This window comes from Myotis lucifugus, unplaced genomic scaffold (assembly GCF_000147115.1).
Source record: "Myotis lucifugus unplaced genomic scaffold, Myoluc2.0 scaffold_124, whole genome shotgun sequence".
Classification (NCBI taxonomy): domain Eukaryota; kingdom Metazoa; phylum Chordata; class Mammalia; order Chiroptera; family Vespertilionidae; genus Myotis; species Myotis lucifugus.
This window is the reverse complement of record NW_005871172.1, coordinates 2042310-2064401: the sequence shown is the minus strand read 5'-3', so window position 1 is coordinate 2064401 and position 22092 is coordinate 2042310. Positions and strand designations below refer to the sequence as shown.

At 38.8% G+C, this 22092-nt stretch overlaps 2 protein-coding genes across 7 annotated transcripts in view; both read left to right on the top strand.

The window, feature by feature from the left end:
- NUCB2 (nucleobindin 2) overlaps positions 1–6471 on the top strand; it is a 35692-nt gene extending 29221 nt beyond the window's left edge. For all 5 annotated transcript variants that reach the window (XM_006093826.3, XM_014460080.2, XM_014460078.2 and 2 more), the window contains 3 exons: positions 2827–2997; positions 3266–3347; positions 6038–6471. In XM_006093826.3, the coding sequence (XP_006093888.1) occupies positions 2827–2997; positions 3266–3347; positions 6038–6045 (261 nt within the window). In that variant the 3' untranslated portion in view covers positions 6046–6471. The remainder of the gene's footprint in view (positions 1–2826; positions 2998–3265; positions 3348–6037) is intronic.
- A 994-nt stretch (positions 6472–7465) lies between these two features.
- The window catches only part of LOC102434204 (natural cytotoxicity triggering receptor 3 ligand 1-like), a 23861-nt gene continuing 9234 nt past the window's right edge, over positions 7466–22092 (top strand). The window contains exons 1-4 of one of the 2 annotated variants that reach the window (XM_014460081.2): positions 7466–9056; positions 17421–17804; positions 18050–18183; positions 18833–19180. In XM_014460081.2, the coding sequence (XP_014315567.1) occupies positions 18096–18183; positions 18833–19180 (436 nt within the window). In that variant the 5' untranslated portion in view covers positions 7466–9056; positions 17421–17804; positions 18050–18095. Of the gene's footprint in view, positions 9057–17420; positions 17805–17974; positions 18184–18832; positions 19181–22092 lie in introns of those variants that run through there. The other variant, XM_023758121.1, reaches the window with a different exon arrangement.

Below are 22092 nucleotides of genomic sequence, written 5' to 3'. Positions count from 1 at the left end.
AAGGACTGCCTGTATTTATTTCCATACCTGGCTAGTGGGAGTTTCCTCAAACAGGTTTTTGTGGCCTTCTGGTATATTCCCATCATTCTTTGAGGACTTTCTTTCTTTTTAGCATAAGATGTTCAAGGTTCATCTTGTTCCTTCTCTGTCCCACCTCTGAAATCAGCCATTTTTTCCTAGGAGTACTGTTGTTTGTTTGTTTTTTAGTGGAGATTGATAGTACAGACCAGGAGCTGGACAGTAAATTGACTACTTGCTATGGAATTGTCCTTGCTTTTAAAGCAATCCTGGTCAGATAATAGATCAGGGAATTTAAAAAAAATTTTTAATACATTTTTATTTATTTATATTATGAATATATACATATATACACACATACTTGCACACATACATAGACACACTACACACATTTATATTCATTTTGTATATTTCTTTTTTTTCTAATATCTTTTTTTTTATAATTTTTTTTATTGCTTAAATTATTACAAAGAGTATTACATATGTCTCCTTTTTTTTCCCCCGCCCTTGACAATCCCCTGGCCTCCCCTACCCCCCAGTGTCTTATGTCCATTGGTTATGCTTATATGCATGCATACAAGTCCTTTGGTTGATCTCTTACCCCCCTCTTGCCCCCCACCCTCCCTGGCCTTCCTGCTGTAGTTTAACAGTCTGTTTGAGGCAATTCTGCCTCTGTATCTATTATTGTTCAAAAGTTTATAATGGACTCTATTATCCATGAATGAGTGAGATCATGTGGTATTTTTCCTTCATTGACTGGCTTATTTCACTTAGCATAATGCTCTCCAGTTCCATCCATGCTGTTGCAAATGGTAAGAGTTCCTTCTTTTTTACAACAGCATAGTATTCCATCGTGTAGATGTACCACAGTTTTCTAATCCATTCATCTACTGATGGGCACTTAGGCTGTTTCCAGATCTTAGCTATGGTGAATTGTGCTGCTATGAACATAGGGGTGCATATATCCTTTCTGATTGGTGTTTCTGGTTTCTTGGGATATATTCCTAGAAGTGGGATCGCAGGGTCAAATGGGAGTTCCATTTCCAGTTTTTTGAGGAAACTCCATACTGTCTTCCATAGTGGCTGCACCAGTCTGCATTCCCACCAGCAGTGCACAAGTGTTCCTTTTTCTCCACATCCTCTCCAGCACTTGTCGTTTGTTGATTTGCTGATGATAGCCATTCTGACAGGTGTGAGATGGTACCTCATTGTTGTTTTGATTTGCATCTCTCGGAATGATTAGTGAGTTTGAGCATGTTTTCATATGTCTCTTGGCTTTCTGAATGTCCTCTTTTAAAAGGTGTCTATTTAGGTCCTTTGCCCATTTTTTGATTGGATTGTTTATCTTCCTTTTGTTAAGTTGTATGAGTTCCCTATAAATGTTGGAGATTAGGCCCTTATCAGATATAATGTTGGCAAATATATTCTCCCATGTAGTGGGCTTTCTTGTTGTTTTGTTGATGGTTTCTTTTGCTGTGCAGAAACTTTTTATTTCGATGTAGTCCCATTTGTTTATTTTCTCTTTAGTTTCCAATGCCCTAGGATCAGTATCGGTGAAGAAATTGCTTTGGCATATGTCTGAGATTTTGTTGCCTTTGGATTCTTCTAGTATTTTTATGGTTTCCCGTCGTATATTTAAGTCCTTTATCCATTTTGAGTTTATTTTTGTGTATGGTTTAAGTTGGTGGTCTAGTTTCATTTTCTTGCATGTATCTGTCCAATTTCCCCAACACCATTTATTGAAGAGACTATCTTGACTCCATTGTATGTTCTTGCCTCCTTTGTCAAATATTAATTGAGCGTATTGGTTGGGGCTGATTTCTGGGCTCTCTATTCTATTCCATTGATCTATATGTCTGTTCTTGTGCCAGTACCAGGCAGTTTTGAGAACAGTGGCTTTGTAATACAGCTTGATATCTGGTATTGAGATCCCACCTACTTTGTTCTTTCTCAGGATCGCTGCAGCTATTCGGGGTCGTTTTTTATTCCAGATGAATTTTTGGAGAGTTCGTTCTAGGTCTGTGAAATATGCCGTTGGTATTTTATCATTTTGTATATTTCACTGTCAATATATATTACAACTCATGAGTTCACACTATCCTCTTAAACTTTAATACACCTTCAATTCCAATACATTTTATCTTTTTCTTTTTCTGTATTTCATACAAAACCTGGCTCTCATTTTCCACAACTATTTTACACTTATTTGCTCAGTCCTAGCATATTCAAAGCATTTTAGAATTGCTAATCCATGCCTCTGCAAAACAAGACTAAGACTTGTTTAGATTTTTGGGTTGTTTTTAACTTGAGTGCATGTAGTCCAGATACTGTGTTCAGAAGTTTCTTGAGTTCTTTTTTTTCCTTCTCCCATCAGTCAGTTATTTTATTCAGTTAAAATAAAAGTATTATTTATTTGTTTCTGTTTCTATTCAGTTTGTGGGATTTTTCTGTCCTTGTGGATTTTAGTTATTTGTGTGTGTTTTTTGAGTGTGTAACACATTGAATGTTTCAGAAAAGCAATTCTGTACAAAATGTGTATTCAGAGGAGTATGATTTCCTTGCCTTCACTCCCTTTGTCCTTTCCACTCAGTTTCTCCCTCGTTCTGTAGGTAAACAATCTCATTAGTCTTTAGGTGTTCCTTTTATTCAGAGTACGTAAATATATTTTTTCTTAATTCCTTTTCTTTTTTTACCCCAAAAGTATAATACTATACTCTATTGTACTTTGCTAATCATACAACTTGACAGCTGAATCAGACCTTATGGTTGCATTTCTAAGATTATTCTTTCTTTGTTTTTTTTCTTTAGACATTAGATCAGCAACAGTTTTTCACAGAGGAAGAACTGAAAGAATATGAAAATCTTATCTCCTTACAAGAAAATGAACTTAAGAAAAAAGCAGATGAACTTCAGAAACAAAAAGAAGAACTACAGCGTCAGCATGACCAACTCGAGGCTCAGAAGCTGGAATATCATCAGGTGGTATTTTCTGAAAGGATTGCGGCATTAAAAAGGATTTTAGGTGCTTTGTTAAAAACCTGTGTTGTAGTAATATTTCAATCACTATTAGCTATAGTATTTTAAATGTGTTTTAAAAACTGCTTTGTTGAATTTTAATCTAAATTTTAGAATTTGACTATTTCATTTTGGAAAATAATTTTCAGTTAGTTGTGATTTGTTAAAGGTCACACATATCAGAGAAAATCAAGTACTACTTCCTTTTAAAACATTATTTTTCATTCCCCAGGTCGTACAGCAGATGGAACAAAAAAAATTACAACAAGAACTTTCTCCATCAGTGCCTGGTGGAGAATCGAAGTTCAAGCCACGTATGTAATTTTGTTTGCTTATTTGTTTAAGGAAATAAATTGAAATCCACATTTATTGCAAGTATGATTTCAAATTATTAATATCTTTGCTATTTTCTATATATTTGTGGAACTACAGCACCTTACATTTCAGAAAGCCTATAAAGTTTTTATGCATCTGTATATTTCAAAAGCTATATAATTTAATAGGCATATTTATGGTGAAGTGATTTATTTGGACATTATTTATCATTCTTTCTAATCATTTATTGATATTATCAGAGAACATGTTTTTAATTTTAATTTTTTTCTTAACTGTAGCCTCCATTCTGACAGTTTTGGTTTTACATGTGGTAGGGTAAGCATTGCGCAGCCAGAGTATCCATGCCCATAAGACATTCAGGTAAAGGAGACACAAGTTATTTGCATAAGCCTGTCTAAACATTCTGAGGCCCATCATCCCATCAATCCTTCCCTTGGGAGAACAACCTTCATGTTCTCTCAATCTAATTGTTGTTCACACCAGCGCTTCGCCAGTGGATTTTGGTACCACAGTTTGTGAAGCTCCCAGGTCAGTGAGTCCAGAAATTTCTCTTCTCTACCTCCTGACCGTTTTACCCACTCTGGTGTAAAGACTTTGAATCCCCAATGAGTGGTTGAGTCAAAGGACCCTCGTCCTTTTGTCAGCTTTCATCTTTTAAAAAAAATATTTTTATTGTTGATAGTATTACAGATATCTCCCATTTCCCGTCTTCCCCTCTTCCTCCCAGCCCCTGCCCACCCCTTGAGGTCTTCACTACCCTATTGCTGTGTCCATGGGCTATGTCAGCCTTCAGCTTGATTCAACTCCTTAACCATTGCTTGAAGCAAATGCAAGTCAGATTTCTCATTATAATCTTTGAATCTTGGCTTTCAAAATGTTCCAAACCAGGATAAATAAAGCAGACTTGTTTGGGGCTCTTTAATCCTGGGGAGTCAGTAGGGGGTTCTTTTGGCATGCACCACCTTGGGTAGCACTGTATTAAAACCTTTGTTCAATCCCCATCGTTGTCCATTTTATTTACATCTAACCGTCGGGGGTGTGGGTGTTCATATGCTGGGCCAGGCCCACTGTGGTTGGGGTCCCAGCATTGGCTCCTTCTTTGGGGGGCTGAGTAGCATGGATTCTGGGCAGCTCCATCAGATGACATTAGCATAGGCAACGACTGAGGGAATCCTTAGTGGCAAAGCTTTAGGTGTTGGGTTTCGCTCAGTGGATACAGCTTTGGCCTGTGGACTGAAAGGTCCCGGGTTCGATGCTGGTCAAGGGCACATGCCAGGGTTGCGGGCTCATCTCTGGTGCCGGGTGTGCAGGAGGCAGCCGGTCAATGATTCTCTCTCAGCGTTGATGTTTTTATCTCTCTTTCCCTTTCCCTTCCTCTCTGGAATCAATAAAAAAAAAATATATATATTTTTAAAAAGCTTTAGGTGTCCCTGACAGCCACGAGGGCTGCTTGGGGCCTTGGTGATGAAAGCTGCTGGGATCTTCTCCTTTTCCACCAAAGGGGAGAGGTCACAGCTGAGGGCATCCCATCCCTTTTGGCAGCAAGCTCTGCGGGACTGGGGGATAGGTTGACAAAGGCCAAATGCTGCTGTGCTTTTCTATGTGGCCATCTTTGATTTCTGTGCTCCACTGGGCTGCTGTACCTTCTGCATGTACTCCATAGCTCTCTCAGAGCTATTTTCATCAGTAAGCAGCAGTTAATCATTTTTTTTCTGGCGGACAGAAAAACAGAGGCACAAGCCCCTCCATTGTCCTCGATACCAGAAGTCTTAGGTGGTTCCTGGTCACAGGCATTCACAATGCTGGTACTCATGGTGTTTGTGAAGTAATGGGTATGTGGGTTTCTGCCTCCTTCGCTGAAATTATTTGGTTCTGTGCTTCTAGTGCCAGACTTGGCAAGTTTGTAGCTACTGCTTCTTCCTTTTGCTGTGCTGGTTCTTTTGGGTTTTTATTTTAAATATTGATTTTAGAGAGGAAGGGAGAGGGAGAGATAGAAACATCAATGATGGGAGAGAATCATTGATAGGCTGCCTCCTGCTCACCCTGCACTGGAGATGAGCCCGCTATCTGGGCATGTGCCTTTGACCAGAGTCAAACCTGGGACCCTTAAGTCCGCAGTCCAATGCTTTATTTGCTGAGCCAAACCAGCTAGGGCTGCTGTGCTGGTTCTTGAACCAAGTCTTTATTACTGATCCAACAAGTAGAGTAGCTGAAGAAAGTTCTGCTATGGTAACCCAATGTGGGTTAGTGGTCTTTTCAAATGTATCTTTCAGTTTTCTAAGCTGTTGTGAACTAAAGGTTGTGCAGTATTGATGCGCAGACCTTGGCTTGTCTCATCCATCTTATATGGAAGATTTATGTAGCAGGCCCTTATTCTTTATACAAACACACCCCCCCCCAAAGCCAGCATGCTACCTCATTGCCCAAAATGTGAAGACAAGAGGTCAAACACCCAGATTTCACTTAGGTTTTCAGCATCGGCCATAGTATCTTTTCGAAGTATAATAAATGTTCCACTGTGTGTGTTTCTGAGATCCTGAATTTTATCTGTGTCAAACATATGCTTTTAATTGTAATCTATGATTTATATAAGTGATTTTAAAAATAAATATTACATATGAAAGGAGATTCCTTTAAAATGAGAGTATATATTTTTTTCTTTGAACAGTCATTTGAAGTCTGAAGTCCACCAGAACTTGGAAGAAAACTGTAAAATCAACATCAGTGTCATCTTTTTACTTCCCTTCCTTTTTCTCTACTCAAATATTTTAAGACATAAATGGAATAAAGGAAGATACTTTTTAAATAAGAACACTTTTTTTTTTGACACCGATATTTAAAGATGGAAGTCCACCAGAACTAGGAAGTAAACCTCAATATCTGCTCTCACTTTCATACCTCCCCTCTTTTTTCTTTGTTCTCCTTTACTGATTTAATCAAGTAGCCTTAGGCCATAATTTAATGAAAATCTCAGTAACCATATAAGTGAGAAAGCTCTGTTTGTTACTTTTTAAATAAATTGCTCTCACTTACTTATGAAGATAGATATTCTTCTATGGGTGCTTATCATCCCCTCACAATAAAGTCTCTTTGATACTCACAGTTCTCTTGAGAAGACCATGTATTCCCTGTTTCTTTGTAACTTCTTTCTACTTTCAGAACCCTTAACTGCTAGAAATTCTTCTACTGAATAGTTTTTGCTACTACTTGAGGTCGTTTTTCATTAATACTTTTGCTTTATACTCTATCTATTTCAGATCAGATTTGCTATATATAACCAAAAACCAAAGATAACAGTGGTTTAAACTAAATAGGAGTTTTTCCTTTTTGTATAAATCTGTAGGCAGGTGGTGTCCAGGTTCCTATCTTTCTGCTCTACTATCCTTTTATCTTCAAGCTGCTTCATCCTTACTATCCAAAATTGCTTCTGGAGGCAGGTGGGAAGGGCAAGAAAAGATCTTTTGCCACTTGAGGAACTTTCTCAGCTTCCTTGAAGCAGTTTTCCTGGAGAACCACACAACATTTGAACTTACATTTCATTCGCCCAAACTGGGTTACATGGCCATCTAGCTGCTAGGGAAACTGAGATATCTTTGTGGCAATGTGACCAGCTAAATGTTAGGATACTTGTCCTAGCTGGTTTGGTTCAGTGGATAGAGTGTCAGCCTGTAGACCAAAGGGTCCGGGTTCAATTCCAGTCAAGGGCAGGTACCTCGGTTGCAGGCTCCTCCATGGCCTGGGCCCTGGTCAGGGCTCCTGCAAGAGGCAACCAATTGATGTTTTTCTCTCACATCGATGTTTCCATCTGTCTCTCCCTCTCTCCCTAAACATCAATGAAAAACTATCCTTGGGTGATGATTAACCAAAACAAATAAATGTTTAATTAAGGAAGGTGGGAAGAGGTAACGTTTCTTAGGCAACTTTTAAAATATATATATATATATTTTTATTGATTTCAGAGAAGAAGGGAGAGGTAGAGAGATAGAAACATCAATGATGAAAGTGAATCATTGATTGCCTCTTGCACGTCCCCCACTGGGATTGAGCCCGCAACCGGGGCATGTGCCCAAAAGGGAATGGAACATTGACCTCCTGGTTCATAGGTCGATGCTCAACTACTGAGCCATGCTGGCGGGCTGATAAGCAACTTTTAATTTTAATCCAGACAGCCTTGCTGGCTACCTAAATATCTATGTACACTCTTCTAAACATAGAAAACACCCACCTCAAAAGGAAACCATCAAAATCCCACCCATTATTGCATATTGCTCAAAGACCATGATATCTCTGGCCACCCAGAAACTAAAAGTCAAGGTGTCTGCCCCATGGGCACCATATGCATAAAGGTGGGATAGGTACAGGATAACTACATAAAATCAATCTTTTTGAAATAGGGGTAAATGGGAAACTAGCAGTTGCTGATCCATAGCAAGGTCTCTCTGCTCTGTCCATAAATATATTCCTTGGTTTTCCCATCAGGCAACTGCTGAGTCACCTTCCTGGGAGTAACTCCCTTGTCTAATGTCCTCAGGGGCTCTTGGTGTTGCCCTCTGGGAAGTCTTTGTTGACCTTTACTCTAGGTACATATCAGAAAGGATGCACATCTTGGAGGCTGGATAGTCGTAGCACTTCGGGGGCTCAGGGATTGTTTAGATAGTTACAGGCTATAGCAGGCCAGGTTTAGGGTTTTTATTGATTTAGGGTTGGTTTGTTTGACAAGTCAATTTCCTAAAAACTTAGTAATTTTCTGGTCTGTTTTCTTCAATAATTATTATGAGTAACAAGAAAGATCTTGTCAAGGCATAGTTTTTATCAGAGAACCCATCTTCACTTGCTGGGTTCTGTGTTCTTTCTTTCCCTTGGGTCTTAAATGAATGGCTTGGATGGGTTCACAATGGAATTTATCTGACCTTTTTTTCTCAGGATGGCTCCCATTATTTGGCAGAAAATTCTTAAGGGAAGATTCTTGAAAAAGGTTAAGGATATTTCAGCAGCTTTCTCAGAATCTTTACGTAAGGTGTGTGGCAGTAGTTGACTTTTTTCATTCTTCAAGGCTCCAAATTTGGGACTTTTGTCAATATTTTTTTTTTAGACAGAACAATTCCCTAAGCAAAACTATATATATACCTTTCCATCTCTGTAGACTTGTAAACCTTAGCCCGAGTGGTATTTGTCTTGTAGGATTTTGCTGAAAGAGGCAGAGGCAGCCCCACATGCTGGCACTCTGAAGTTCTACCACACTTCCTTTGATACCCTTACTTCAGTTGGCATGAGGGCTCATGGCTTAAAGCCCTACCAACCCAACTCAGCCCACTTCATATTTAAGATCCTTTTACTTGCTGCACCTTACTTCTAGCTATCAGATTCTGTATAGGTCAAGATTCATGGCTGTAGGTCATAGAATCTTCTTTAGCTACTAAACCGAATGGGATTGATTATGGGAAATAGATAGCTCACAGAATTTTTGAGAGGGCTGAAGAAACAGAACCTAGGCTGAGCTTCTAGGAACTACATCACAAGAGAGGGCTGCCAAAGAAGCTGCTGCTTTTGGAATAATCAAGAAGCTGCCTGCCACTTTGGGAAGCTGACCGCAGGATTAGAAAGACATGAACAGTTGCCAGCTCCAGAATCACACCACTGCTACCACGCTTTGTGTTGGCCAACTTGGCTCCAAGTGAAAGTCTCAAGTGAGTGCATCTGATTGCTGGACCAATCATACCTGGAATCCTAGCTGCAAGGGAAGCTGGGAAATAATAGTGTTTAACTTTCCTATCTCTGTAGTACAGGAATGCATGTTTAAACTTTTCTAGTGAACTAATCCACTGTAACACCTCATAATTTACATTGTTTCTCTTAACATTAATACCTTTTAAACTCTTTGTTTTCATTTTACAAGTTTTTAACTAATTATTGGATATTCCTCCAAATATACTTCAGATTTTTTCTTATATTATGGGTCCCCAAATTAAGTATAACAATCTAGACATGTTTTGCTTATATTCATCTTTAAAAACCCCCACAAAAATCACTCAACAGAGTAATGCTACAGTTTGTCAGGGATGGAGAAGAATTCCTCTCTTTGTGGTTAAAATTGTAGGAAACATTTTAAAAAGGTCTGGAACATCTTTTTATTTATTACTGTATCTATGCCCAGAAATTGTGATAAGACAGAGGTTTTCCCAGGATAAACTCTTTTAGATGGTGGACTGTGGTTAAATCAAAAGGTAATTGGAGGAGAACTTGGAGAAATTTCTTAAAATGCTTTTATGAGCATGAATAAATAATGGATGCATATTAATGTAGACATACCTCTTAGTTTCCAGCAAATTATCTATACTAATAAAAGGCTAATATGCTAATTAGACTGGACATATTCCGGACATCCTTCTGGAGAAAGCCATTTTGGCGGGGCCAAGGTAGAAGCAGTTAGCCGCAATCAGGCTGGCAGGCGCAGGGCTGTTAGGGGCGATCAGGCAGGCAGGCAGGTGAGCGGTTAGGAGCCAGCAGTCCTAGATGGATAAATCAGAATTGTGAGAGCAGGGGAGAAGTCATTTGAAGGGCCTGGTAATAATCTCCATGAAGCTGGTGGCTGTGAAACTTTAAGACAGCTGACAATGGTGCTATAACTTTCTACATCCTTCAAAGCTTTCTCCAGCGATTAGGGAGGTGCCTTAGAAATGCAACAATGGAAAAGTTATTACAGAAGTAGGAAAATGGGAGAGTACAGAGAGAAGAAAGAACTTAATTAAAACTCAGATCATCCAGGCAAAAGTAAGGAAGAAACAATAAATGATGCTACTTCAGAGATTGCTCAATTTATGTTCTGGTCTATTCCAAAAAAAAAAAAAAAATCCCTTTGTTAACAACTGTGAGATAGAAAATATCTGCTGGGGTACACAATGTATTTTAAAACTATTATTATTTAAGGACGATATAAAAAAGCTAATGACTTGGACAAGGGCCACGCACCTGTAGAAGGAAATGAGTCAAGAGTCAGATTCTCCTTATGAGTCACAGATTTGTTTCGTGGCCAGAAGCACTCTCCACAGTGCTCAGAAAGCACTCTCCACACTGCTCAGAAAGCACTCTAGGAGTGACTGCCTGCTTGTCCAATTAGTTCTAAAAAAGCTAACATTTCTGCAAATGTAGCTTTGTTTAGGCCAAGATCAACCTTGAATCTCAATGAAATATACTATGAATATTGAAGAGAGTGAAAATACATACACAGAGTCTGTTGTATTACTAATTAAGATGTAGATGTGGCTTTATTAAAACAGCAGCAATTTCCAAAACATTTCTATAAAAGATAAAATAGAGGCTAAGAATTTTGCTTTCAGGACAACCTTTAGAAGCCAGTCAATGCGCAAAGGGACTGTTTCATTCTTTTGTGATGGCTCTGGTGACTTCTGGAAAGTTCTATCTGCCCCTCTCTACCCAGTTTCAGGGCCTCAGAATGGAAGCTGAAATACTAGAGGCTGAAATATTGTAGCCAAGGTGGACAAAGGAGCCCCTTTTCCGTGAAGGTGTTTCTTTCTCTGAAGCTGTTAGTCCAGCATCCATCAGCATACATGAAGGTCATAATAAGGCCTTGTGACTTTCAAAGTATCTGTCTATGTACCAATTAACAGGAACTCTAATTGAAATATCACATTTTTTGAATGAACACATGTATGTTTATATGTAAGCTTGTGCCTAAAATAGGTCTGGAGGGAAAACCATTAGTTATTTCAAGTCTTCTGAAAAACATGTCTTCTGGAATTTAGACATGAAAAACACTTTTTTAAAATTATTAGTTTTCCTTTTCATAAAGGAAACCACTGCTTCTTAATCTATATTTTATCAATATTTATTATGGCTATAAAAACCATTTAGTAATGATGATTTATACATCCTATTTTAAAGTTAGGATTTTATTTGGGTGGCATTTTTAAAAAATTTCTATTTAAATGTTGAATTAAAGATTTAAACTTTTATAAATATGTGGCCCAAAATGTTCTGTTAATTTTAAACTTTTGAAAGAAATTTTATTAGTCTTATGTGTACCTGATTTTTCTTGGCTTTTTAAGATAGTTGGACTGTTTTTTAAACTATAAAGAAATAATTGGATTTTAATTGATAATCAGAAAGACAGAGACTTTATATAAGTTTATTATATTTTAATTTGTTTATTGACTATGTGTTGTGGAAATTCTTTCAGTGCAATATTTGTTGGAATTATTTGTTGAAATATTGTTGCTAAGGTCATTTGTATAGGTTCCTTTTTAATTATATTAAATGTAAAATCAGAACAATATGCAATATTTGTTGCACATTTTTTGGGGCAAAGGGACAAATTTGACAGTATTGAAAGAATGGATTGTTTACAAAACAACAACAATGAATCATTTTCTGTGTCTTACTCATGAAAGTTTGCATTCGAATGTTTACATATTTGTCTATTTGAATTTTTGCTGGCTAAATTCTATCATTGTCTCTGCAGTGTGAATGTGCCAGCACTTTCTGCTACCCGTTTCACTTTACTTTGTGTGAATTTTGAGTGGTAGTAATTAGTAAAAGCCATTTATAATTGAAGTTAATGGTTTTGTAATATATAGGAAAGACTTTTAGTTATATACCTGGCCTTGAGCTTTTTGTTTAATTTATTGGCAATATTGTGCCAAGTCTCCAAAATAGGCTTATTCCATAGAACGGAATTAAAACTACTAAGTTATCAATATATTTTAAGGTTATGTGGCATTGTGATAAGAATTCACATTATATTCTGACTAATTTAGGCCACTTTGAAATAGCCTTCTGGAAAAATTGACAGATACCCAAATGTTAGTTTCTACATTTAACTTTTGTGCTTTATCACAGGAAGTCTGATAGAGAATTGGAATTAATATTGTAATATTTTACTGGTGTTTGAGTTGAATTGTATACTTGTACATACAATTTTAAAGCTTTTAGTAGTGATTAGTTAGCAATTTTTTTGTTGTCTATTATATTGACATTAGGCATGTTTGGAGACTTTCCTATTTTAGCATTTATAAGAAATTATATTTAAATAATTATAATAAAGTTTTAAAATTTTTGAAATACTGAGTTAGCCCAAACATTGTCCATTTGTGTTAATTGTTAGTATAAAAAGTTGCCAAGGAAAATTTATCCTGTACAATTTCAGCAATTTGATAATTTGTCAATTTTGTTTGTAATTTTTATGGTATCATATCTCTATATCTCTATCTCTATCTCTATCTCTATCTCTCTCTATGTCTCTCTCTCGCTCTCTCTCTCTCTCTCTCTCTCTCTCTCTATATATATATATATATATATATATATATATATATATATATTTATATTTAGGTATACCAGTTAACAAATGGCGAATTTTGTAATCAAAGAGAACATAAGAGATACATAAAAACTGCTTTATTCAAAGTAATGCCCATTGCTAGCTACACATTTCTCCCATCTTTCAGGTAATTTGTGGATACCGTCCAATAGAAGTTCTTGTTTTGAGGCAAACCATTCAGAGACCCAATTTTCCACTTCTTTGTACATTTTGAAGTGCTGCTCAGAAAGTGCATGTGCCATCAATCAGAACAAGTGGTAATTGAAGGAACAAGGTCTGGTGAATATGGAAGGTGGGTTAATACTTCCCAGGCAAGATCTTTTAACGTGTCTTTGACTGGTTTTGAAGTGTGTGATGGTGCGTTATCATGAAGCAAAATTACTTTGCCATGTCTTCTGGCCCATTCTGGTCATTTCACGATCAAAGTGTGGTTCAAACTGATTATTTGTTGTCGGCAGCGATCAGTATTAACGGTTTCACCTGGTTTTAGAAGCTCCTAATACACCACACCTTCCTGATCCCACCAAACACAGAGCATTGTCTTCTTTCCGAAGCGATTTGGCCTTGCAGTCAGTGTTGATGGTTGACCTGCATCAACCCATGATTTTGTGCATTTGGGATTCTTAAAATAAACCCACTTTTCATCGCCAGTCATAATTTGATGCAAAAAAAGACTTTCTTTGGTGCCATTGAAGCAACATTTTACTGATGACTTTTCAGTTTTCCATTTGTCTTTTTTTAGTTGATGTGGCACCCATTTTCCTCCCTTTAAAATCTTTCCCATTGCTTGTAAATGATCAGAAAGTGTTTGCTGAGCAACACTTAATCTTTCTGCAAGTTGTTTTTGAGTTTGACATGCATCTTCATCCAATAATGCTTGTAATTGTTGGTCTTCAAACTTTTTTGGTTGACCTGGACATTTTTTGTCTTTCACATCAAAATAATCACTTTTAAATCATTTAAACCAGCATTCACAAGTATCTTGAGATGGAGCATGTTCACCATAAGCTACCCGAAATATACAATAACTTTTTCTTCAAAATAAAGTAATGAATTGAAACTTCCCACAAATACTCTTTTTTTGGCATGAAATTCGACATTTTTAAGTGTCAAAATATGTATGATGTTAACACCCTCAGCAAATTTGACATATGTAGTTTTGAAGCTTGCTGTCAATACAACAAAATAGCATACATATGAAATCGCATTTATATCAACATATGTGTAACTCCATCTATTGAAAAAAATCCGCATTATTAACTGGTACACCTAGTATATTTTACATATGTGAATATTTATTTAGAATAACAGAAATCACAAATTACAAATTTTATATCTTGACAATTAGCACAGATATTTCAAAATCCAGAAAAACAACATTCTAGTTTTATTAACTGCTTGACATATCTCTATATTGCTTTTATTGCATAGTTGGGGGTAAGGGAGTGTAAATGTCTTTGTAATGATTTTGTAGTATCTTTTTAAAAAATATATTTTTATGGATTTCAGAGAAGAAGGGAGAGGGAGAGAGATAGAAACATCAATGATGAGAATCATTGATCAGCTGCCTCCTGCATGACCCCACTGGGAATTAAGCCTGCAACCCCGGCATGTGCCCTGACCTCCTGGTTCATTGGTCAACGCTCAACCACTGAGCCCCGCCAGCCAGGCTGAAGTATCTTTTTTTATACATAGAGAACTGAAAGATAATTTAGCTTTTCCTCTTTCACAGTTGATCAAAATTATTTTTAAATGAAAGGATGCGAAATAAACGTGTCCTCAAACACAGGTACACTAGCTGTAGTACAGCTGTAAATCTGTGCCCTACATAAAGCAGAATTCAGATGAATTCTATTGTGTATGATTCCCATAACCAAACAAGCACAGTGCCTTTTAGACTGTATAGCCCCACTATCAAGTGTGTCAAGTTGTGGACAGAATCTTTATTTTGATAGATATTGATGAAAACGAATCATCTGCTAACAGCTTCACATATCTAATTATTGGACATTTTCCACAAGCTACTCTCTGGCTCCATATTGCAGGAAGACCTCCGGCCCTGCACCTGGTGCTAGGAAAGTGCAAGACCATGTAAGCACAGTGCTAAGGACTCTTGGACCCTCGGACCCTCGCTGGTCTTGGCAGGGCTCTGACGCTTATGCGCTTATGCTTCATCAGCTTCCTGGAAATTCAGCCTCTGCTGATGAGGAAATGGAGAGAAAAAAGTTCAGGAAGGACAAATCAGCCCGTGGGCTCAGGGCTCCTGATCACACACAACCCCACAGTTTTTTCTACTAGAACATATTGTACAAGTCTCTTTTCAGGGTTTCTTCATTGAAACTCTCTCCTGCTATCAGGTGGCTACTAGATTTATCGAGGTGATCACTTCATAAGTTAGATAAATGTCAAATCACTATTTTGTACACCCGAAACTAATATAATATTGTATGTCAACTATAATTGAAAAAAATTTAAAAACTACCTCTTGATTGTCTGAAATTGTTTACAACTCAGTAAATTTAACTTTTATCTTGGAAAGCATTATAGTTCTCCAAAGTGAGGTTTTTAAAGTAAGTGGGCCCATTATAAACACCACTCTCATGGGTAAACGCAGGCCTGGAGCTAGGAGAGAAGGCAGAGAAGGGATGCACTGTCCAGACCTCCGTCTGTGCTGTCAGTCTTGCTTCCAGAAAGCATATGCTCTATTTTAATTAGGCAACAAATTAAAAAATAGTTTTGAAATAATTTTAATATTTTATGCCTACATTTTATTTTACTCTTCTGAAGAAATCATGCTCATCCCATAATTATGAATATTACTTTTCCTGGAAAAAATAAACTAAAATACCTTTATTTCTTTAGTAAATAAAAAAATAAGAGAAAAACTACCGAGTCCTCTGCTAGCACATTTCAGAAAGTCACCATTTCAAATATAAGGAAGTAACTTTCTTAATACATAAATACTATGAGCCCAAGACAATATTGGGCAGGGGGTGGGGTGGGGGAAGAAATAATGTATAATTATGTTAAACCTCTCTGTAGTCAAAGATAAAGATACTTAAGTATAATCCTATTATAATTTGTTTTGAGTTACTATTACTGGGGGGTGGGGAAGGGGACCCTTTAAGGCAGTGGTTCTCAACCTGTGGGTCTCGAACAATGAAAATACATCCTGCATATCAGATATTTACATTACGATTCATAACTGTAGCAAAATTACAGTTATGAAGTAGCAATGAAAATAATTTTATGGTTGGGGGTCACCACAACATGAGAAACTGTATTAAAGGGTTGTGGCATTAGGAAGGTTGAGAACCACTGCAAGAATTGCATTCAGTAACAACACTACAGTATAGCAATATGGATAACATCTTCAACTCAGTAAAGACTGGTATTTAAGATTATTTTAAGTTATTTTGCCTGAATAACAACATAATACCTCAACTTCCAATTAAAAATATAAACCTAGCCCTCTCGTCTCTCATTCACTTCTAACTAGACCTTCTTTTAAAGGCAACTATCGATTACGTGGTTTGGTGGGATGTGCATTATCCCATAAACCCAAATGAGCCAAAAGCCCAGCGATGTGTAAAACCTAAGAGGCAACCTGAAAGGCTGACCTGGGGAACCTTTCCTATTTTTATGAAACAATGTGATCACCTCTGGAGATGAAAACTTTTGGTTGGAACTGTAGAACCAGGACACCTAGAGGAACAAGAGTAAAAGAACACTACCTCCTGCTCCACAACAAATACTGAGATTATGAAAACAGATACTACTTGTTGAAAGAAGAGGACATTACTAAAAATAGAAACATAAAACTCAGGAAGAAAGACTAAGAAGCACATGGATAAGCCTTTGCCTTTTTCATGCCATCTGCAAGTCTTCTGCTTTGTGTAGGACTTCGGTATAGGTAGTTTAGATGCAATTATTAGGCATGATATTCACCAGAGCAGACTCAGTCTCTTTCCCTACCAAATATCTGAATACAGGATAAGCATCCTAACATTGCCACAACCGGCTTGAACTGCAGGCTCTCAAGTGTTGGATGCGGGCCTTTGCAAGTAAAATGTGATTTCCCAACTATTGTGTGGTTACAGAGGACGTGAAGTTGTGAAAGACATCCATCCCCCAGCTCTTCCATGTTTCTGTGGTTTCACAGTGCTGGGCTCTGCATCCCCATTTGGCCACCTTAAACCAAAAGGCTAAGTTTTGGAAACCAAGAAGTTTAGCCTGGTTTGAGACCCTGGTATGTCATCTCTCCCAGGGTACAGAGATTACAATAATCCAAATGGCAATTTTTGATGTTTTGAAGCATGTGGGTCTGTTCTACTAATCTTGATCAAGATATTCAAGAGATGACAAAAATAAATCTAAATATTGAAATATATTTACATTGTATGTAACCGACAAAGTTATATACATACTAGAGCAGTGGTTCTCAACCTTTCTAATGCCGCGACCCTTTAATATAGTTCCTCATGTTGTGGTGACCCCCAATTTCATTGTTACAAATTGAACATAATTAAAGCATAGTGATTAATCACAAAAACAATATGTAATTACATATGTGTTTTCTGTTGATCTTAGGTGACCCCTGTGAAAGGGTCGCGGGGAACTCTCTAGTTACACTGCAATTTGCCTGCAGAACTTAGTTGTAAATCATCTGCGATGTGAAACCTGTCCTCAGACATTTCCTTTGCATTTTGTATTTTAGACAAAATCTATTTACCGCCCCTAACTTCACAGCAGCCAGGGCTACCCGGTCACAAGTCCCTGCCCATTGGAGAGGTTTGCTGGACAGCTCACCCAGATCCTCTCTCGCACCCTCATCCGAGTGATTGGAGGCAGAGGGGCGGGGCGGGCAGAGGCAGTAGCAGCCTCAGCGTCAGGCGGCTCGCCCCACCCTCCCCTCACGAGCGCTGGGAGTCCCCTGGAGGCTGCCACTGTCGCTGCCACCCCTTCCGCCTCCATCACTCCGTAAAGGTTCTGGAATAGCGGGGGCGCGGGGAATTCGAGGCTGACTCCTCGAGGCTGCTGGTGGAGCAGGATCACTCGCGGGGACGCCGGCACTTCCGAGGCTGAGACCCCGAGGCTGCAGGTGTGTGTGTGGGATCGCTCCGTGGGGACGCGGGCGCTTCCGGGGTTGAGAACAGAGGCTGCGTGTGTGAGAGTGTATGGGGGGGTGCGGGTGGGGAATGGCTTGCCCAGTTGTCTTAGGGTAAATCAGGTTGAAGGGGCAGAAGGGTTAGAAGGCACAGAGAGGCCATCTAGTACCAAGCAAGTGACGGCCCCAAGAGGCGGTTTTGCGGACTGCGCTTTCCAACCTAGGACTCCTCTTTCCAGACGGAAACTCGGCAACGGCCTCCGGGGGCGCTGGTCCCCCGCAGGCATGGCTGTCCCGGCGGCGGCGGTGGCAGGCTTCCCGCGTCACTTTCCGCGGCTGCTCCTGGTTTTGTGGTGCTGGGTGCCCACCGCAGGTAAGGTGGCGGGGGGTGTGTGTGTGTGTGTGTGTGTGTGTGTGTGTGTGTGTGTGAAGGTTGGGGGGGGGGTGAGGGTTGGGGGGTGTCGCTAGGCAGACTCCCCTGGTCCTTCGGGGGCCCCGCCTGACGTCCTCGGCCACCTGTACCTTAACAGTCCCCAACTCTAAGCTTTCCTTTGTGGAATTGTAGGAATCAATTAAACGGATTTGAAAATTTCTAAGAAATTTCAAGACACCAGAATAATCAAAACAATATTGAAAAGGAAGAACAAAGTTGGAGGATCTTATTCGGATTAAGGAGGGGCCATGAACTAAGGGCCTCTGTATCTGACACCCCCGCCCCCCCCCGCCCCCAAAAGAATTTGTTTTTGTGTTTTGTTTTTTATAAAGGGTCAGGCAGAGTGCCTGCTACATAGTAAGCTCTTTTAAAAAAGATATATTTTTTTATTGATTTCAGAGAGGAAGGGAGCGTGAGAGAGAAATATTAATGACCAGAGGCTCATTGATCGGCGGCCTGCTTCGTGACCCCTACTGGGGCCGGCTAGGGCAAGGAATTTGTTTTTAATTACACGGTAAAGTGTCTGAGAGTACAAGGCCTAAGTTTTTTTTCAAGGTCCTCCCATAACTGAATTTTCTTCTTTCCACAGATTTCTTGATAGTGGAGATGGAAGGGAAGAATCAGACTGTGCTGCTGAATGACAATGTCACCATCTCCTGCAAGGTCCCTGGTTCCACACCCCTGAACATCAAGGGTATGGGTGTTATCTGGTATCGGAAGCATCAGGCAGATGAAACAGAGCACAAGGTGTTTGAAATGTATGGAAACCATCAAAAGGCATTCAGACCCGGAGCCAGCGTGTCTCCAGAGGGGCTAGAGAAGGGGGACGCCTCACTGCACCTTCCTGGAGTCCAGCTGAGGGACGCAGGAGAGTACCGATGTGAGGTGGTGGTCACCCCCGAGAAGGCCCAGGGAGCAGTCGTTCTAAAGGTTTTGGGTGAGTGTCCTGTGGTTCCCATGGTGTTGGAGCTGGGGGTAGATATGTGGCCCGGCCAAGTAGAGCAGAAGTTTGGGCATGGGCCTTGGAGTTGGATAGACACAGGTTTAAGTTCTGGGCTTCCCTGGACGTCTGGACAACTTAGAGCAAGTTATTAATCATGATGAACCTCAGGATCCTTTTTTCTAAATAGATGTAATAGTACCTCTATAAAGACTCTGTCTCCAGCCCTAGCCGGTTTGGCTCAGTGGATAGAGCATGGGCCTGCGGACCAAAGCGTCCCCAGTTTAAAAAAAGACCCTATCTCCAAATACAGTCACAGGAGAATGGGCTTAGGGCTTCAACATATGAATTTGGGGGTGGGGCCACAATGCAGCCTATAAGGGGGGGCGGCAATGTCTATGAGCTCTTCAAAATTGTACTTAAGACTTTGAATGTTTTGTACATATTGATTAGGGCAGTGGTCGTCAAACTGTGGCTCGCGAGCCAAATGCAGCTCTTTGGCCCCTTCAGTGTGGCTCTTCCACAAAATACCCCATGCGGGCGTGCACATACAGTGCGAAGTTGACTTAAAACTTTAAGTAAAGTTTATTAAGTTAATTTTAGGGAACGTTGTGGAGAGAAAGAAGATGTAGTGTCGAGGATTGAGAAAGGTATGTTGAGATGGTTTGGACATATAGAGAGGATGAACAAAAGGAGATAGACGAAACAAGTATACAAGACGAGTGTGGATGGGAGAGTTGGAAGGGGTCGACCTCAGCGAAAGTACCTCAATCAGATTGAGGACGTTTTTAGCAAACGCCAGCTTAGGAATACCCTAATTAAGCTAATAACAATGTACCTATCTATATAGTTTAAGTTTAAAAATTTTGGCTCTCAAAAGAAATTTCAGTCGTTGTACTGTTGATATTTGGCTCTGTTGACTAATAAGTTTGCCGACCACTGGGCTATGGGGATGGGAAAGTGTATTAGGATTCATTTCCTCCACAACTGACAGAAAGCCTAAAAAGATTTTAAAAAAATTAATAGACTTTATTTTTTAGAACAGTTTTAGATTACAGAAAATATTGCAAATATAGTAGTTTCTTTATGACTCCTGCCTGTGCATATACCGCTTTCTCTATTATTAACCTCTTGCATCAGTATGGTATATTTGTTATAATTAATGAACCAATATTGATACATTTTTATTAATAAATGTCCATAGTTTTTTCAGATAGCCTTAGTTTTGACCTAATATTTCTGATAACTTTTCTTTTTAAAATATATTTTATTAATTGTTTACAGAGAGGAAGAGAGAGGGGCAGAGAGTTAGAAACATTGATGAGAGAGAAACATCAATCAGCTGCCTCCTGAACACTCCCCACTGAGGATGTGCCTGCAACCAAGGTACATGCCCTTGACTGGAATCGAACCTGGGACCCTTGAGTCTGCAGGCCGACGCTCTATCCACTGAGCCAAACCAGTTAGGGCTCCCTGATAACTTTTCTTGTTCTAAAGGCTACTTTGAAATTCATAGAGCTATTCCAGTTTCCTTTAGATTAGGGTTAGTATGGTATATAAATCCTTCACTTTTTGTTATTGTTGTTGTTAATCCTCACCTGAGGATATTTTTTCCATAGATTTTTTTGTTGTTTTTTTTAGAAAGTGGAAGGGATGGAGAGGGGAAGGTGCAAGAGAGAGGCAGAGAGAGACATCCATGTGAGGAAGACATTGATTAGTTGCCTCTCCCATGTACTCAGACTGGGGCTAGGGGCTGAACCTGTAACCCAGGTACCTGCCATTCATTGGCTGGAAATAGGACCTGTGACCCTTTGGTGCATGGACCAATGCTCTAGCCATTTAGCACACCAGCCCGGCTCAGTTATACTTCTTTAAAAATTTTTTAGTGATTGCAATGTATTTTTACAACTAATCTAAGTCAATTTTGAAAGAACACTTTACTGCATCATTGTCATCAGTGGTACAGATATTTTATAACAGAATATTTCCAGTTCTCCCCTCCCATCTCATAACATTCTGTCATTCACATACCCATATGCTATAATCACCCAATGTATTATTGCTATTATTTTAAACCAACAATTATTTATTAGATCAATTAAGCATAAGAAAAGGTTTTAATTTACCTTCATTTATGTCTTCTCTGATTCTAGTTTCTGACCCATATCCTTTTCCTTCTCTCTGAAGACTTTTTAATATTTTGCAAGGCAGGTCTATTGGTGACATATTCCCTTGGTTTTGTTTGAGAAAGTATTTATAGTTCACTTTTGAATGATAATTTTTCTGAATATAGGATCCAAGTAGGTGGGTTATTTTCTTTCGACACTTAAAATATTTCACATTTCTCTCTTCTCTCTTGCATTTAAGAAGTCCAATGTCATTCTTATCCTCGTTCCTCTATGAGTAAATTATTTTTTCCTTTCAGGTTTCTTTTCTAGAAGACTTTCTCTTTGTCTTTTGATCATATATATGTATATATAATGTATTTATGTATTATTATGTATCATTTTCAATATGATATAGTGTTTTCCTACTTGGAGTTCTCTAAGCTTCCTATGTCTGTGCTTTGATGTCTGTCATTAATTTTGGAAAATTCTCAGCTATTATATTTTAAACAATTTCTTCTGCTTCCTTCTCTTTACTTCTTTTTGTATTCCTATTACATGTATGTTACAACTTTTGCAACTGTCCAGTTTTTGGATATTTCTTTCCCTTCTGGTTCCTTCTCTCCCCCTCCCCCCCAAATTCTTTTTGCTCTTTGCATTTTAGTTTGGGAAGTTTATATGGACATATTTAAACTAGCTGATTCCCTCCTTGGCAGTGTTAAGTCTATTGATGATCCTATCAAAGAGATTCCTCTTTTCTTTTTTTCATAAATTTTAAAATATATATATATATATATATATATA